The sequence below is a fragment of the Hylobates moloch genome, unplaced genomic scaffold (genome assembly GCF_009828535.3).
Source record: "Hylobates moloch isolate HMO894 unplaced genomic scaffold, HMol_V3 SCAFFOLD_11, whole genome shotgun sequence".
NCBI lineage: Eukaryota > Metazoa > Chordata > Mammalia > Primates > Hylobatidae > Hylobates > Hylobates moloch.
Window position 1 is genome coordinate 2434152 of NW_026652286.1, and position 14977 is coordinate 2449128.

Genomic DNA, 14977 nt, shown 5'->3' on the forward strand with positions numbered 1-14977 from the left:
AAAGTAATGAAAGGTTGCATCGATTTATTCAGCAAGCATTTGGAAAGGAAATTCAAAAATAAGGAAAGGGTCAGGTAAGGGGACTAGGATAAACCTTTAGGAGCCTGCCAATATGAGACTCTAGTTCAATTTTTACTCAAATAATCCTTGAGTGTTAGGTGCCAAGCCCTGAGCTAGACTTCGGACATACAACTGTAAATAAGCCACAGCCCCTGCTCTCCAGGAGTTTATACTTTAATGGGGCAGAAAGACATTTGAGCAAGAAGTTCCAGTATCGTGTGCCAAGACAAGTGACCAAAAAGAAGCACAGAATAAGATGGGGCACTATTCAGGTTGGGATCAGACAACAAGAAGGTGACATCTATACTGAACAATGATACAGAGCAAAGTGGAGTTAGAAACAAAGACAGAAGAGGGAGTGTGATCTAGACTGCTGGAACAGCTTGTGAAAAGGCCTGGAAATGACAGAGAATGCCTAGGATTGCAGTGACACTGGTTTAGAGAGTGGTGCCAACTAATGCTACTAAATTGCAGACTAAATTTCTAAATGCTTTCATCACTCTGTCCCAGGTCCAGGAAGGGTTCCAAGCATGGGCTCAACCTAGGGCTAAGTTGAAACAGACTGTTTTCTACCTGATAACCCCAAAGCTGCAGCTTGACTAAGCCATCTTAGCCCTCCCCAACACCTTGTTGCTGGTGTTTATAGCTTCTCTTGCCATTTAGTCAGTCGATCAGCAAGCCCTGTGCTAGACTCCAGGGGAATAAGAGGGTTCCACCTGGCGTCCCAGAAGAATGGGGACAGTGTCCTCCACATCTCTGAACCCCATCCAGAATCCAGTACAGTGCTTTGCACACACTGGATCTACTAAACAGACTAAAAGAACATAAATTCATCTGATGGCATAATTACGATCTCAATTCAAGTCCCCCACATTCCCAGTCCTTACTCCCAAATCCTCTACTGCTGCATATTAGGGCACTCCTTCCCCATCCTTAGACTCTGCCACTTGGGATTACCAAGGATCTTCGCACAAAGAGAAGTATAGCTTCGTGGATAAAAGCAGAAATTTTGAAATCAGAATAATCTGGGTGAAATCCTCTTAGTAGCTTTATGATATTGAGTAAGTCACTCAACCTGCGGCACCCTCCGTTTTCTTCATCTGTAAAACGAAAACAACAGCAGCTTTTTCAGTGGGGTTGGCTAAATGAATGTAACTGGGCCGAGTTGAGAATAGTAAATGAGACCGTCTACGTAAGGAGATGATCATGTCTCTTGCCATATAAAGTGCACTTAATAAATGGCAGCTGTAGTAGAATGATGTAGATGGTGATGGTGACGATGTTGGTGATAATAGGAAGGTCAGCTGTCAGTCTTGCAAGTCACTGGCTGTAGTCACAGTCCCTACCAGCCCAGGCAGCTTCTTCTAGAAGCAGGCCCTGAACAGGACGTGTGTAAGAGATCCGCTGTCCCTCGAGACTTGGCCCACTCCCGGCACTCCGCGGACAGCCCCAGCCTGCGTCACTTGTCCGCATGCCATCTCCATCCGGGCGGACCCACACATGGTGGGAACGTGAGGGGGCGGGGCCTGTTCCGGCGCCTCTGGGCCAATCGCCGGGCGGGAGGCACCCAGCCAATGGTAGAGGGGCTCTGGGGCCCTGTGGGCGGGGACTAAGGGAGGAGCTGCGGCGTCATAGGTCACTGGGCGGTCTATGGGCGGGGTCCACGTCGCCTACCAGGGCGGAGCGGGGGTGGCCGGAGCAGTCTGGACAGTCATGGCGGCGACTGTGGCGACGGCGGCAGCTGTGGCCCCGGCGCCAGCGCCCGGCACGGACGGCGCCTCTTCAGTGCACTGGTTCCGCAAAGGGCTGCGACTCCACGACAACCCAGCGCTGCTGGCGGCCGTGCGCGGGGCGCGCTGCGTGCGCTGCGTTTACATTCTCGACCCGTGGTTCGCGGCCTCCTCCTCAGTCGGGATCAACCGATGGAGGTGAGGGGACCCGGGGCGGGGTGGCGGGGACGCAGCCAGGACCCTGACCCTGGGGTGACCGGCGAACAGCACGATCCCCCCAACCCCGCCACGGCTGGAAGGCCAGAGGAGAGAAGCCGAGACCGGGGAAGTAATTCGTCATGGTCCTAACGCGCCGGTGGGCCAGGGTTCAGCCTCTGACAAAGCGCGTTCGCACTGTTACCCCTTTGAGCCTCACAACTGCCTGTGGAACGGAGATCATGATCCTGGTTGTACAAATGAGACCCTTGAGCCCTGGAGACCCAAAGTCGACCTGCCCAAGGACTTGTAGCCAGTGAGTGGCAGAACAGGGGCTCCTGGTCTAGGGCCCTTACGGTCTACTCAGGGAGGGGCGGAAGGGAGATACTGTAGTGTGAGGGCGGGACGGGTTTTTGCTCGCATTCTTCAAGTAAACAGCCCATTGCTGGGCTCGGGGAGATCACTCCTAAGCCTCTGGCTCGTTTGAATCCGCCCTACCACCCATCCTGGCTACCCTGCACCCAGACCGTCCTGCCTCTAGGGGTGTCGTGACCCTGGCTTAGCATTAAATAAGGTCTTCTCCCCTATATTATAAATAAAGAAGCCAAAGGCGTCTTTAGGTGGAGTCACTTTGTGTTCAAAGCTCCAGAGAATCCAGGGGATTCTCCAAAATGTTTTAAGACCTGCTCTGGAGCTTTGACCTCGATGGAAAAATTTAAAAGAATCCAAAGTGTCACCCCGTCATCCTCTTGTCGTGATTTTAGAGGACAGTTGAGCCATTAGAGATGAGACTTTTATGAACTGTTGTGGTAAGGTTAGGGAGCAGGAAAGCCATGATATCAGGGGCTCCTCTGATGACCCCCCAGGAGCTGGAGTCGACATGGTCATGGAAAAAGATGAACAGGTCGTTAATTTTCACTGTAAACAGTATTCAGACTAAAGAGTTTTGAGACATAATGTACCCATCGCTCTTCAGAACACCTAGTGGCAGTCGCTCGGTTTGTTTGCATTGTTCTGGGGAATGTTTGCTTGTGGCCTTGTTGCATCGATGGACAGGGTTATTTCCAGGATACCATGGCTCTCGGCACACCATTCGTTTCTCTCCGAGGTGTGTGCCCTGCTAAGAGAGTGAGTGCTCCTAGCAGTGGGCCTGTTCAGTGTCCCCTCCTGCCCAGAAGGAACAACTAAAGAGTCCTGTGGAGAGCCTGCCCACAGTTTTCAGGCTGCCTTATTGCTCTGTCTCTGCTCCAGTTTTCTATAGATAGAAAGTTGGGTTTGACAAGCATCATCAAATGACCATCCCTAGTGTGGACATTAAGCCAAGCCGCAGACTTTGCCCTGCACCAGTCAGAGCCAGGCAAACGGAATCCGACGGCCTTCTTGTTACATTGTCACAGAATTCCTTCTTTTATTGGGTTTTGGGGGACATTGCATAGTACTGCCTACTCTTTTTTGATAGGGGAGATTAAAAATCAACAATAAAATTCCTGTTGATTAAACTCCAGTTTGCTAGGAACCAGGTGTTTATGGATTTTTGTGGGTCATCGTTTTGTGATCGTGCTATCAATCTAGTGAAGGAGAAAAGGAATGTGGCTCAGATGCCTGAGTCAAATCCTGAAGTCAGAGGCTGTGTAGGAATGCAGATATTAATTGATTGCTTAATGAGTGCCTAATATCTGCCAGGTACTGCTCTAGATGTTGCTAGGGATACAGCAGTGAATAAGCAGATGTGTCTGTGCTCCAAAACTCCTGGAGCCTACATTTTATTGAAGGAAGACCAGCAAACAACCATAATTTAGTGAAACGAAGTGCCATGAGAAACATAAGATAAGGGGACAGACTAGAGCAGTGGTTCTCAATCTTGGCTGCTGTGCATTGGAATCCCATAAGGATCTTTAAAAGATACCTAGGCCCCTTTCCCCCAATTCTATTTTTTTTTTTTTTTTTGAGACGGAGTTTTGTTCTTGTTGCCCAGGCTAGAGTACAATGGCGCAGTCTGGACTCACTGCAACCTCTGCCTCCCGGGTTCAAGCAATTCTCCCTCCTCAGCCTCCAAGTAGCCAGGATTACAGGTGGCCATCGCCACACCTGGCTAATTTTTTTGTATTTTTTAGTAGATACAGGGTTTCACCATGTTGGCTAGGCTGGTCTCAAACTCCTGACCTCAGGTGATCTGCCCGCCTTGGTCTCCCAAACTGCTGGCATTACAGGGCGTGAGCCACTGTGCCCAGCCCCTTTCCCCCAGTTCTGCTAGAATTGTTCTGGGTTATGGCCTGGACATTAAGGTTTTGGGGTTTCTTGTTTTGTTTTGTTTTTTATTTATTTATTTTTTGAGACGGGGTCCTGCTCAAGTGACAACCCAAGCTGAAATGCAGCGGCATAATCACAGCTCACTGCAGCCTTGACCTCCTGGGCTCAGCGATCCTCCTGCCTCAACCTCCCAAGTAGCTGGGACTGTAGGCATGCACCGCCATGCCTGGCTAATTTTTGTATTTTTTGTAGAGATGGGGTTTCACCATGTTCTCCAGGCTGGTCTTGAACTCCTGGGCTTAAGCAGTCACCTGCCTCAACCTCCCAAAGTGCTGTGATTGCAAGTATGAGCCACCGTGTCCAGCCTTGGGCATTAAGGTTTTTAAAGCTCTTATTGCAGCAAAGCTTGAGAAGCACTGGACTAGAGAACCTCAGTCCTGAGACAGGCAACCTAGGAAGTATGTTGCAGTGCATTGGCAGGAAGTCTAATTAATGTTGGCATTCAGAAGAAAGAGATGAAGTAACACAAACAGATTGAATATGATAACTGCTCCTGGGCCTGGAAACAGACACACTCCTACCACCTCCACCATTCTGCTTGCTTCCTGGATCAGTTGAAGGCAGAGCTGCATTCTCTTTTGTGCACAAAGTTGAGGATAGAGGGGAGGGCTGGAGCCAGCCATATCTTGACATGACTGTAGTATGTGTAATCGTCCCGTGGTTGTTTCTGGATTCCAAGAGTGGTCTAAGAGAATTGTGCTGCAGCATAACGTCCTAGCTCTGCAACTGCTTAAGTTGCCTCTGAGAAGCCTCCCTAGGAAGGGCAAGGGACCATCTGCAAGGAGGGGAGGACCCAAAATCTGTGACTCTATTTCCCTCCTGATCCTTCTACACTGACTCCCACACAATGTTTTTCTGCAGATGAAATCAGATTAAAATAACTATGAATGGCACTAAGAGTAAAAAAGGACAGAGAAACGCAACCAAGAAATACACATATTGATTAGCAAGAAGAAGCCTAGCATACTCCTTGCCTTGGTGATGGTGGGAAGCTTATGGGCTAATTGTAGCTATATGAGCCTCAGGACTTTTTTTTCCCAAGTGCTACTTGGCTAAGCCCTTTCGCATTTTCCCCAGCCCCACCTTCCCCAAATTTGCTACATCTAGAAGGAGGCACTGCAGCAAGAAGATAAACAAAAGGAAGACGTGAGCAGTTCCTAGATTTTAAAATGGCCTCTGTGGTTTTTCATTACCTTTCTCTCCCCACTGCACCTTGGGTAGGTGTTAGCAACAATTCCTCTTCCACTTTATTTAAATCATTTTGTCCCTGGCTCTGTGCTGCGCCTCTTTCAGGAGCTTCTGGGACAGAGGGAATTTGTAGAAATAAAATATGTTCCCTCTCAGCCCATTTCTCTCAGAATTGGTAAATGAGGTAAACTGGGAACTTCCCAGGATGCCCCATGAGAACAAGCGTGTCTCTCTTCCCAGATGCTGAGAGCTGAACACTGTTGGACTGTTGGGAAGTGGATTGAGAACTATAGTCTACTGGCAGGGAAACAGGAGCTTCTCTGAGCTATTCACATTGGTACCTGAGAGAGGCACTTTACCATTCTGCTGCCAAGGAAATGTTTCTGTTTGCCCAAAGGGGATAAAAACCTTCATCTTTCTCTTTGAAATTAGGAAAGAATAAATATATTTTTAAAATAATAAGAATTTAATATTTAAGTATTTCTAAACATCACTCAGATACTTAGAAATAAATCCCTGCCAGAGATTGTGAGTTTAGGTTATCCTTTTCCATGGGGCTTAAGCTCTCTTAATTACTTAGGAAAAATTAATTTCTATTAATATCCTATGTAGCCATTCTGTGCCAGCCAATGGTATCATCATTGTTGTTAGATAGCCTTGGCTTGAAGCAGCGGAACTTGGTCAAGGACAGCCTGGACCCAAAAGAATTCACTGTTATCCTCCCTCCCCCTATTAACAACAAATAGATAAAATATTCCTCAACACAGGATCAGCCATTCCTAGAGAAGGCCTTCCCTAAATATGAATACTTAATCAAAGGATCTGCTTGTTTTATTCTAAAAGGCTAGCCTTGTAGAGTCCCTGAGTTATAGTGTCCTCTCTGTATTTTTGGAAATCTCAGTCTGGTTTTCTCCAGTTCTGCCTGCCTCTGGCTCCAGAGCACTTACATAATAATGTAATTCAGTTGCACATGTTGTCTAATCCAAAGGTAAGCTTTGCTCTCCCAGGACCATGTGCTCTGAATTTTGGCCATGTGAGCTCAGCTAAGAGCTGCCAAGGGTGAAGTGCCAGCCCCCAACACCACCACCTCCAATGCCCAGGCCAGTTTCCTTCAGAGTCCCCTCATTGGAGTAAAGAGAAATTGGAGTAAAGAGGAGGGTTCTAAGGGACCAAGAAGGTCCAAGGTTCTCTCTGGTGAAAGAATGCATATACCTGCCCACTGAGCCTTTGCCCAGTCACAGCACTGCTCCAAATGTGACGGACAGCTGTCACCTGGCAGGCCTCAAAGGTAGTATCCTAGTGGTGGCTTCTCATTCTCTGCATTCTCTGGCTGCCTGGAGTCTGGAGATACTGGGGACCCTCCTCACATCTCTGCCTATTGCCTCCGTGTGGTGGCTGTCCTGAGCCCTCCCTTCCCGGGTTGACTCGGGAAGGAAGTTGGAAGAAGCAGAGCATTTCTAGCAGGCCAAAGGGGAGGCAGAAGTATGGATGCTCGAGAGAAAGTTTAGTACAAACAAACTAGAAGCAAAGAAAGGCAACTTGTAACAGAGGCTGGAAGTAAAGTTCAGTTTTCTAGAGTAGTGCTTGTGAAACTTTAATATGCAAATGAATCACCAGGGGATCTTACTAAAATACAGATTCTAATTTTGGAGGTCTGGGTTAGAGCCTGAGATTCTGCATTTCAACAGACTCCTGGGTGTTTCACAGCCAATGCTGCTGATTGTCAGACCACACTCAGAGGAGGAAAGATCTGGCAGCAGAGGTGTTGCTGGCCTTTGAGTTGGCCTGTGGTGCTCCCTAATGGCTGAGCCCTGGGCAGCGCAGCCTCAGTGTTCTGTTTGTTGAGGGGCAGTGGCTGGCTAAAATCGAACATGTCAAGCCTGACAGATTGCCTGGGTTTGAACTCTGGCCACTTATTAGGTATATGATGTTGGGCAAGTTCCATAATCTCTCTATGCCTCAGTTCCCTCATCTATAAAATGGGAATGATAATAGTACCTACTTGACTGGGCTGTTTGAGAATTAAATGAGGTAATTTATGTGAAACAAGTAGAATAGTGGCTGTCATTGTAAATGCTTATTAAATGTTAGTCATTGCCATTATTATCATTATTTTTATTTAGTTGCTGGGTTCAGAGTTGGGCCTTCTACCAGCCTCACATCTCTGCTTCCTGCTATAAACATCTCTTGTGAAAGAAGAAAAGGGCTCTCATAGGATTAGTTGTACTTTAGAGATGCTACGAGGAATCTCTCCTTTTAGTAAATGAGGTCTAAAAATAAAGTTCTGTAGAAGGCAGATTGCTACATGTTCTGGAACCTAGATTTCATGTGCATTCCAACCTTATTTATAGCTTCAAATCAAAGTCCTATGCAGCCTGGTGGACTGTGAAGGAAAAGGCCCCCAAAGCGCATGGCAGGGACACTCCTGGGAGCTGCAGGTGGAGGACCTGTGTCCTGGGGTTATGGAGTTTAAATCACTGCTCCTAGCCCTAGGCGTTCTACCTGGCAGGGTCCAGGTTTCAGATGGCATGAGACTATTTGCATGGATCTCTCTTCTTTTCCTTCCAGAAGAGTGGTGAGGCTTGGGGGAGGCCAACACAAGTGACGCACTTGCAGCTCCCTGTTCCTTTTCTGGAGGTGTCAATTTTTCAAAAACAGAAATTCACAGAGGTGGAGCTTTTGGTTTGCATAAAGCAGCATTCAACCTGTTAGTCTTCCATCCCAACCTCTCAGAGAGTCTTCCTCATGCTCTTTTGCAAACATGATGCTTTGAGCTGAGCCCAGGGCTCAGCTCATTCTAGAATGTGGGTCGGTGGCATTGGCCATAGGAGTGTGTCAAGTTGTGTACGTCAGAGGCAGCAGTGGGGGCTGGTTCTAGTTGGCAGCCTGGGAATAGTCACTGCTTCTGTAAGCCTCCAGTAGTCAGGGAATGTGACTGTGACATGCCATTCCTATTGTTGACAGAGAAGAATGCTGGGGATGGGTAGAGACCCAAGGGGTAGAGAGCAGGTGCCTCAGAGGTATCTGTGACATATGCAGATTGACCTGTGGGTTCCTGAAGAAGAAGATAAGAATGCCAGTGGATTACCTGTAGTCACATTGCTATTAGAGAAAAGGATTCCAAACTCCTGAGGGCCTGCAGAATCTCAGCCCCTGGAGCAGAGTTGGTGTGCAACTAGAAATCTTTAGAAATGGGGCACAGAGCCCGGCACGGAGGCTCACGCCTGTAATCCCAGCACTTTGGATGGCTGTGGAGGGTGGATCACTTGAGGTCAGGAGTTCAAGACCAGCCTGGCCAACATGGTGAAACCCCATCTCTACTAAAAATATTGTTTAAAAAATTAACTGGGTGTGGTGCACATACCTGTAACCCCAGCTACTCGGAAAGCTGAGGCAGGAGAATCTCTTGAACCTGGGATGGGGAGGTTGCAGTGAGCCGAGATGGCGCCACTGCACTCCAGCCTGGGCGACAGAGCAAGACTGTCTCAAAAAGTAAATAAATAAATAAAAAAGGGCACAGAGAGGAAAATGTGGGTTTCAGAGTGACCACCCTAGGTTCCTGAATCCCCAGCTTTGTCACTTAACAGCTATGGTCTTAGGCAAATTAATTCACCTCTGAGTGTCTCAGTTTCCTCATCTATAAAATAAGGATGGTACTATTTCCTTCAAAATAGTTGAGAGAATTAAATGCAGAAATGCACTTAAAAAGCATGACATAACCAAAATCCCATTGATAACCTTGGTTGCCTCTGGGGAGGGAGGGAGGGGAGAACCCTTTTTATTGTGTACCGCTTTGTCACTGGAATTTTGAGCCACACGAATAGTTTATCTGGTTATAATGTTAATTTAATTTAAAAATAAAACGCTGAAGGCACTCAGCAAATGTTAATTTCCTTTCCCTTTCCCCCGGTGATCCAGGTCTCCTGCTGAAGTTCTTGCCTATCTGCGGTCTTCCCCACCTCCACCCCCACAAAAATGTGAAGATAGCTATTGAGAAGTACCTTGTAAGGCCTTCTCCCTCTTGGGATGAGCACCTGATCACCAGAGCCCTGGAGAAGCCTGGAGAGTGAGCCACCTGCCAAACAAAGCTCTGGGAACTAGGGACCCATTGCAGGCTGTGAGGCTGTGGCAGCAGAAATACGCATGGCCCAGAGCATGCATGCAGAAAGCCAAGTAGTCTTTTCCACCAGAGTAAGGAGGATTTTCCCAGCTATGGTAGTCTGGTCCTCTGCTGAGAGGACCTTCATGCTTCATACCACAGTATTGCGCTGGCTTTTCAGATGGCTCCCGTGTGAGTCTCACAACAACCTATTGCTGGGCAGATACTTATATCTAGCCCCAGAGACTGCGAGGGAGTAAGTGACTTGCCTCTGATCACACAGAAACACCACACTAGGAACAGCTCACATTTATCTCGTGATGTCTGTGTGCCAGGCACAGTGCTAAATGTTTTTCACACATTATTCAATTTTCTTTTCTTAGCAATTTTATGAGGTGGGTACTAAGATCAGCTTCACATTACCGGCGAGAAAACAGGCAAAGAGGTTAGGTTATTGCCTAAAGTCACACAGCTAGTAAGTGGCAAGGCCAGGGTTTGAAGCAGAGCAGTGCTGATCCACTACCACATCCCTCCTGGGCTGGAACCCGGGCCTCTCCAGTCCTAGTGATCATGAGGCTGCCTGTTGGGCATAAACAGCGAACCAGTTTCTCCCTGCTTTGTCAGGAAAGAGAGCCACTCTTCATGATGTTATCACTAACAAGGCCTGTGTGGACTCTGCAGGTTCCTACTTCAGTCTCTGGAAGATTTGGACACAAGTTTAAGGAAACTGAACTCCCGCCTGTTTGTAGTCCGGGGACAGCCAGCCGACGTGTTCCCAAGGCTGTTCAAGGTAAGCGTGCAGAGCCCCAGAGAAGACAGTGAGATTCTGTCCCCGAGGGTTTCCCCACAGCCTGAGTGAGATGATATTCCGACTGAGGGAATGGAAACATCAGGGCTGGTCTGGCTGTTGCTGCTAGAGAAGTTGGGAGCAAAGGCAGCCAGTTAGCTTGCTTTTGGAATGGAAACTGTGTTAAGGAAGAAAATTCTGGGAAACCAGTGTCTTGTTGGAAAGCTCTCAGCTCAGTCCAGACATAGGATGTGGTAAGTCATTCCACTGCGGATGCCATTGGCTTCCTTCAATGTTTTCTTGGCTCAAGCCAGCAAGATTTATTAGGGTTCCTTCTAGGCCAAGACTTTGAGGGTGGGGTTTCATGTCTAGCAAGGTACGTTTCCCATCTTGCTTTGCTCTGCTTATTGGGAAAAGTCAGCCTTTCTGCCGGGCGCGGTGGCTCACGCCTGTAATCCCAGCACTTTGGGAGGCCAAGGCAGGCGGATCACGAGGTCAGGAGATTGAGGCCATCCTGGCTAATGCGGTGAAACCCCGTCTCTACTAAAAATACAAAAAATTAGCCAGGCATGGTGGCGGGCGCCTGTAGTCCCAGCTGCTCGGAGAGGCTGAGGCAGGAGAATGACGTGAACCCGGGAGGCGGAACTTGCAGTGAGCCGAGATTGCGCCACTGCACTCCAGCCTGGGCGACAGAGCGAGACTCCATCTCAAAAAAAAAAAAAAAAAAAAACGGTCAGCCTTTCTGAGGAAGCTTTCTTGTTTCCCATGGGGTAAATGATTGATAGAAATCTTCATTTTGGTGCCACATAGGTTTCTGTTTGCAGTAACGGGGCCAGTCCACTTTTCCCTCAATCCCTTTAAAAAGTACATTCTAAGGCCCACATAGAAGCACAGGAACTCATGGACAGAGGGCTATGGGACAGACTGCCATCACCCTCGGCAGCACACAATGATTGTCATGCCCCTCCCCACCCTAACTCCAAGACAAAAGGAAAAGTCACGTCAAGGCAAACAGCTTAGTGAATACATCATCCTTCAGTTCCCCTCCCCGCACCCCCACACATAATTGTGCATACATGTACGAATCACACAGTGCTAGTAATTGCCCACATTCATTGAGGGCTGCCTATGAGTCAAGCGCTGTTCCCACTGCTTGTTTACATCAACTCAGTTCTTCCTCACAGCAGGCCTAAGAGGTGGCTATTGCTATCCCAATTTACAGGTGAGGAAACAATAATTGGTTGTGAAGTTAATAAGTGACGATCTTGGATTCTGACTCTAGAGCTGTGTCCTTACCCACCATACCATATAAATACATTTGCCTCCCTTCTCCCCTCGACATTGCCCTTTTTCTCCCCCAGCAACTCAGAGGCCAACCCACTTATGTCCCAGAGATATAGCTAGGTCATCCGTTCAGTCATTTAATGTATTTTTATTGAGCTTCTGCTAGGTACTAGGCCCCATACTAGGTATAAGGGTAATGATGATGAGTGAGACAACATGGTTTCTGCTCTGAGAGTTCACATTAATAGGGGACTAATAGGGGAAACAGGCAGGTGTATCATTGTCATATAATACATGCTACAGTGGAAAAAAGACAAGGTGCAGGAAGAATTATATTGAAGGAGGAGGTCAAGAAGGCTTCTTGGAGTAAATGTCATTTAATAATATTGTTATCGTTCACAGGTTACAGTGAGTATTCAATGATGTAATCTATATGAACTATAAGCATGGTACCTGGCATATAGCAAGGGCTCAATCAGTGTTTAATGCTGATATCCTCGAATGAGGGATAACTGGCCCTGCTAAGGACCCAGTCCCCGGGCAGGGCTGAGTCAGGACCAGACCAGCCTGTGCATGGCCAGGACATTTGCCCCTGTGGTTCAGAGCTTTCAGAGACCATGACCAGAGACTTTGGAGAATGTGTTTTTCTTCTTGCAAGTTGCATGCTATAGGGCTTTCTGTGGGTTGTCTGTACAGCCATTCACTGGGCCAGCTTGCTATGAGATCTAGAAATTCCTACCAGAAATGACTAAAGGCTTAGGAAAGAACTTCCTCCTTTTCAACATGCAGCCCCTCTGGTCAGTTTCCTCTGACCTCCAGACTAAGGATCGCTTCCCCTTTCCTGACTCTCTCGGGTCTGGAACCTATTAGCTCTGTTTGCTATTGGCCTCAGGAGTGTTGCTGTGGAAACAATTAAGACACTTCACATAGCACAACTCTGCCAAGAAAACTAGGCCACAAGTCTGCAGGGCTGTGAGAAGCTCTGGAAAAGCTTGCTGAGCAGGCGGAAGGCAGTGGTCCTGACCCACCCGTGAGTCAGTGCCACTCTCTGGAACCGGGGGTTTCCCAGAAGCGTTGTATTTATGGCCTCCTGCCGCATTCTCCTACCTCAAGGACACAGCAAGTGCACAAGGCTGCCTACCTCTCTCCCAACTCCACTGTTGCTGTGCTGTTGGCTTCGCCACACTGCCTGCCCTCCTCAAACTTTCGGAACCTCAGCTTGTTTGCTTTCCAGACCAAATCCCTGTTCCTAGTTTGTTCTGCTGCCCATCAGACAGGTCTCTAGACTAGCTCTGTTCTCTCCCAGGGAGGAACTGAGAGTCCAGCTTCCCCCTCCTCCCCAAACACAGTGTTGAGCATAACAGATCCTCTCCCCACAGGAATGGGGAGTGACCCGCTTGACCTTTGAATATGACTCTGAACCCTTTGGGAAAGAACGGGATGCAGCCATCATGAAGATGGCCAAGGAGGCTGGTGTGGAAGTAGTGACCGAGAATTCTCATACCCTCTATGACCTGGACAGGTAAGAGATGGGGCCCAGGGGTCAGGTTACCAATTGTGAGAGTTAGTAATTTGGGCCCCTGCTGAGAGGAACTCAGAGAGGTTCAGCATTAGGGCCACCTGACCCAGGAGGCATGGCATCTTCTAGAAGCTGGAGGAGAATAGGCCAGAGTCAGGACCTGTAGAACAAGTCACAAAGAGCTTTACCTCACTGGGGTAGCAGAGAGGCTTGTTAGGCCCAAGGCATGGAAGCAGTGAGGACCCACACTCAGGGTATTTACAAATCTGCTCCTAGTATGCCCGAGTCCCACCTGTGCCTCATACTCCCACTTCCGTCCTGCTCAACAGCTGCCCTCTGACCTCAGTGGACCCTGTCTGTTACCCCTCCAACAGACCTCTGTTCACACAGGTCCAGTTTTTGTACCTAAGATGAGTTCCTAGGCTGGGCATGCTGGCTCATGCCTGTAATCCCAGCACTTTGAGAGGCCAAAGTGAGAGGATCGCATGAGTCCAGGAGTTCAAGATCAGCCTGGGCAACATAGTGAGACCCCCGTCTCTACTAAAAATAAAGAAATATATTAGCCATGCATGGTGGCACATGCCTGTAGTCCCAGTTACTGAAGAGGCTGAGGTTGGAGGATCACTTGAGCCCAGGGGCTTGAGGCTGCCATGAGCTGTGATCATGCCACATCACTCCAGCCTGGGTGACAGAGCGAGATCCTGTGTCAAAAAAAAAAAAAAAAAAAAAAAAAAGAGTTCCCCAGGTTCTATGACTATCTGGGTTTCCAGGCCGTGTTGCTTGGTGGCGGGGAGGGCTCTAGAGATCCTTGCAGGGAGCTGCTAACTACAGAGGAGCCTCCTCCCCTGGTGACAGCCTGTGTGCTTTCAGAGATTCGAGGAGGAAATCCTCTCCTCCCCTTCCCTGCCATGCCAGAGCTGTCACCCTCCTGCTGCTGCTGCTGTTGCTGCTGCCGCCAAGCCAGCAGCCGCCGCGGCTCCCCACCCCCACTTCCCAACCCAGTGCTGGCTGCCAGGAAGCCAGGTCACACAGCTGTGCACGTGAGCCGGGCCCTCAGGAGGAGAGGCTGGGTGTGGAGATCCTCCTCCTGCTGCGTGCCAGAGGAGGGGGAGGCACAGCAGAGGCAGCAGCCGACCATATATCTCCACTAACGCGGGGAGAGCAAACTGAGAAATGAACTCACCCAGCCAGATGGGCCTTGCGTAAGCTACTTCTTGGCCAAGAAAAGCCCCGGGAATGTGGCTCCATACCATCCCAATTCATCCTTATATAAACAGCCTCCGTTCTCTTCTTCGCCCTCTGATACTCTTTCCTTCTTGCATGAGTGCAGTTGTGTTTTCCCTGGTCATGAAAAATACTTTGTAAACTACAAGACACTCTTTAAGTATCAGTTGTGGCTTTGAACTCTAGCCGCAGTCTCTGAATTTGGGAGGATAAGCTGTCCTCCACCTCTCTGTTCAATGTTTTAATAAATGGAGGCTAAGAAGGGGATGATTTTCCAAGAAAGGAACATGTCTGCTATTCCTTATGATGTTAGAGTTAAGAACATGTCTTCAGCTCTTATCAAAGAATTTTCTCCAGGGCTTACACGGTGATAGAGACCTATGGGGATTCCCATAGCTTGGACAGATAGGCCAGTGCCAAGCAGGCTAGTAGGGATTTTTCTGTGTTTAGAGATGTGGTCAGTCTCTGTCTTTAGGTGGCTCTGTGTCAACACCAGGGAGCCCGGAATTGAGTCCCAGCTCTGGCCCTGCCTTGCTCCATTGCTGAGGCACCTGCTCCAGCTCTCTGGGCTTTATTTTCCC

General features: G+C 48.6%; 1 protein-coding gene across 2 annotated transcripts in view; it reads left to right on the top strand.

Annotated features, from left to right (window-relative positions):
• The first annotated feature begins 1732 nt into the window (after window positions 1–1732).
• CRY2 (cryptochrome circadian regulator 2) overlaps window positions 1733–14977 on the top strand; it is a 36556-nt gene continuing 23311 nt past the window's right edge. Inside the window, exons 1-3 of one of the 2 annotated variants that reach the window (XM_032166169.2) lie at window positions 1733–1988; window positions 10264–10372; window positions 13033–13175. In XM_032166169.2, coding sequence (XP_032022060.2) covers window positions 1774–1988; window positions 10264–10372; window positions 13033–13175 — 467 coding nt within the window. In that variant the 5' untranslated portion in view covers window positions 1733–1773. The other variant, XM_032166170.2, reaches the window with a different exon arrangement.